Source organism: Miscanthus floridulus, chromosome 12 (assembly GCF_019320115.1).
Source record: "Miscanthus floridulus cultivar M001 chromosome 12, ASM1932011v1, whole genome shotgun sequence".
NCBI lineage: Eukaryota > Viridiplantae > Streptophyta > Magnoliopsida > Poales > Poaceae > Miscanthus > Miscanthus floridulus.
The window spans coordinates 47,993,578-47,995,905 of record NC_089591.1 but is presented as its reverse complement, the minus strand read 5'-3'; the positions used below and the strand labels follow the sequence as shown (position 1 = coordinate 47,995,905).

At 50.7% G+C, this 2,328-nt stretch overlaps 1 protein-coding gene across 1 annotated transcript; it reads right to left on the bottom strand.

Moving 5' to 3' along the window:
• Nucleotides 1-302: 302 nt before the first annotated feature.
• Nucleotides 303-990, bottom strand: LOC136495817 (protein AUXIN-REGULATED GENE INVOLVED IN ORGAN SIZE-like; the record flags this gene model as incomplete). The annotated part of the gene is made up of 1 exon (XM_066491638.1): nucleotides 303-990. A coding segment is annotated over one exon (426 nt), but the record flags the coding sequence as incomplete, so codon positions are not given.
• Nucleotides 991-2,328: the final 1,338 nt, after the last annotated feature.

Sequence of the window (2,328 nt, the reverse complement as noted above, 5' to 3'; positions counted from 1 at the left end):
CATCAGAAAAAGTATCATTTTGATTTTTGTGACCGTTTTGGTCATGGTGAGCTGGTAGAACTCGCTCTCCTATATATGTATGTATCCCACGGTCGTCGATCACCTACCGACCTGGAAAATTGATATATGGCCTTGGAAATTTACATGAAACAGTCTGAATTTGTAAACCCGCCCGGTAAAAGAACTGTAATAATGTAGTTTGTTAAAGCAACCAAATGTTGTGTGTTGTTTCTAGTATATATATCACATCAGAGTGCATAAATGATGAGAACTTGAACAAATAAAAAGTTAAATAATTTAACGTTCTCGAACTTACTGTTGTGACTATAAGCATATATACCCGGCTATAATATAACTACGCCAATTAATTAGCCGAACAGTGACATTGTACGATTCACCCCTCCAGTTCAGTAAAAAAAAAGTGCAGAAGCTGAGGACCAATTGATCATCGCATGACCTCTCTCTATAACAAAATCCAAACGAAAGGACAAAAGAAACAAAAAAAAAACCCGATGTGATTATCTACATGTAGGCCGGCCCCGTCCCCGTCCCAGCGCGGACGCTCTACGACGTCGGCATGAACGCCAGCACGAGCAGCAAGACCAGCATTGCCACCGGGACCAGCATCAGCATCGACGGCGGCGGCGGTAGCGGGGGGATCACGAGCGGGAGGATCACCAGCGACGCGGTGACGCCGACGAGCAGCAGGACCGGGAGCGAGAAGTACCTGGACCAGAGGCTACCCGTGCCGCCATCGCCGCAAGCAGGCTCCCGCTCCTCCTCCCTGTGGGCGGCCCCCTGGTCGGACGTTGAAGCGCGCGACGAGGACGCGCTTCCACCGCCGCCCCTGCCGCCGCCTCTCTCCATGTCGCTGGGCAGCGCGGCGGATGGACTGCGGTTGTTTGGACTACCGGCACTGTTGATCAGTCTCTGGATGTCCTCCGGGTGCTCATCGTCGTTTCTGGGGCTCAAGAACATGAGGATCAGACCGGAGCGTTGGGTTCAGTCGATACCTTGCCCTTTGCGTGTGCCGTCTCAAGTCCAAGGCACGCATGCAGTGCACACAGCTTGCTAGGTAGCCTGCAGTCTTCGAGCTGAAGCACTCAATCTCATGAACTCTGACTGCTCGATCGCCGAACGAATCAGGCCAGATCTAGTTAGGACTGCAGTTTCGGCGAAAAATATCTCATCAGCACATGAAGTGATATGATCAGATATTCAGACAGCTGAATGAAGGATCTATCGGCACCTGCTTATGCGTAAGACATACGTGTAAGTTATTTTATCAGCAGGAAAATTAAGCTGGTAAAAGCCATAGACAAAGGGAAGAAAAACTCGTAAAGGTAGGAGGCAAAAGGCACCCAATTCCTTGTTCTTCCAGAAAAGAGCTAGACCAACCCTTTATTAGCTGAAAGAATATACAAGAAAGAGATCGAGCACCATATTTCTCAATCCAGCAATCATTATATATATCAGTGAACTAATAAGCGTGGAGTATATAGCTAGGACGATGGATTATTAGTATCAACTAAAAAAGGTATACTTCTCGACATGGGAGGGCCGCCATACATACGATACAATCACTGATCATATGCAAATAAACATCGGCATCGAGCAAAGGCGGGTCCTGTTCGACAGGACCTATTGCCTGCGGTGGTTGATCTGTAGAGCTGAATTAGTCGTGAAAGAAAAACACGGTCTCGTGGCTGAAAAAATAGTGTTGATTCTAACCGATAAGGTCAAGCGAAGATGGCCATAGACTGCGATCGATCGCACTAGGCTCGTAGCCGTAGCAGCAGCATACCTGGTACGGTGAGATCGATTGACGTAGCATAGCATGTCCATGCCAGTTTTTAGCTGCGTCGTATGAGGATTGAGGAACCGATCCTGTGACTGGCCGTCAACCTGATACACGCAGCGACGATGGAGACACACAGACGCAGAGCCAAAGACAAGCAGAAGAGAGAGAGAGAGCGCGAGAGAGGCGAGGAGAGAGGGGTTGAACGTTGGAGGCACCGATGCAGTGCATCTGGCGCAAGTAGTCATCGGCCCCCGTGCAAGTTGTGGCGATGGTGGCGAATATATTATGAGGGGAGGGGGACTTTCCGATGGGATCCAGCTCCCCTGGCCACCCCCGCTGAATCGCTGCCCGCCTGCCTGCCTGTGCCTGCCCTCTCGGACGTGCTTCTCGCTGCCAATCTGCCACTGATTTCCTCGGGGTTTTCTATGCGCCCGGCGGCCCCCACCCCTGCCTGCCATAGCTGCCGCCTCAGCAGGCAGCCTGCAGCTCCGCTCCGGCTTTCATGTGTTTGATGGAGGGAATAACTA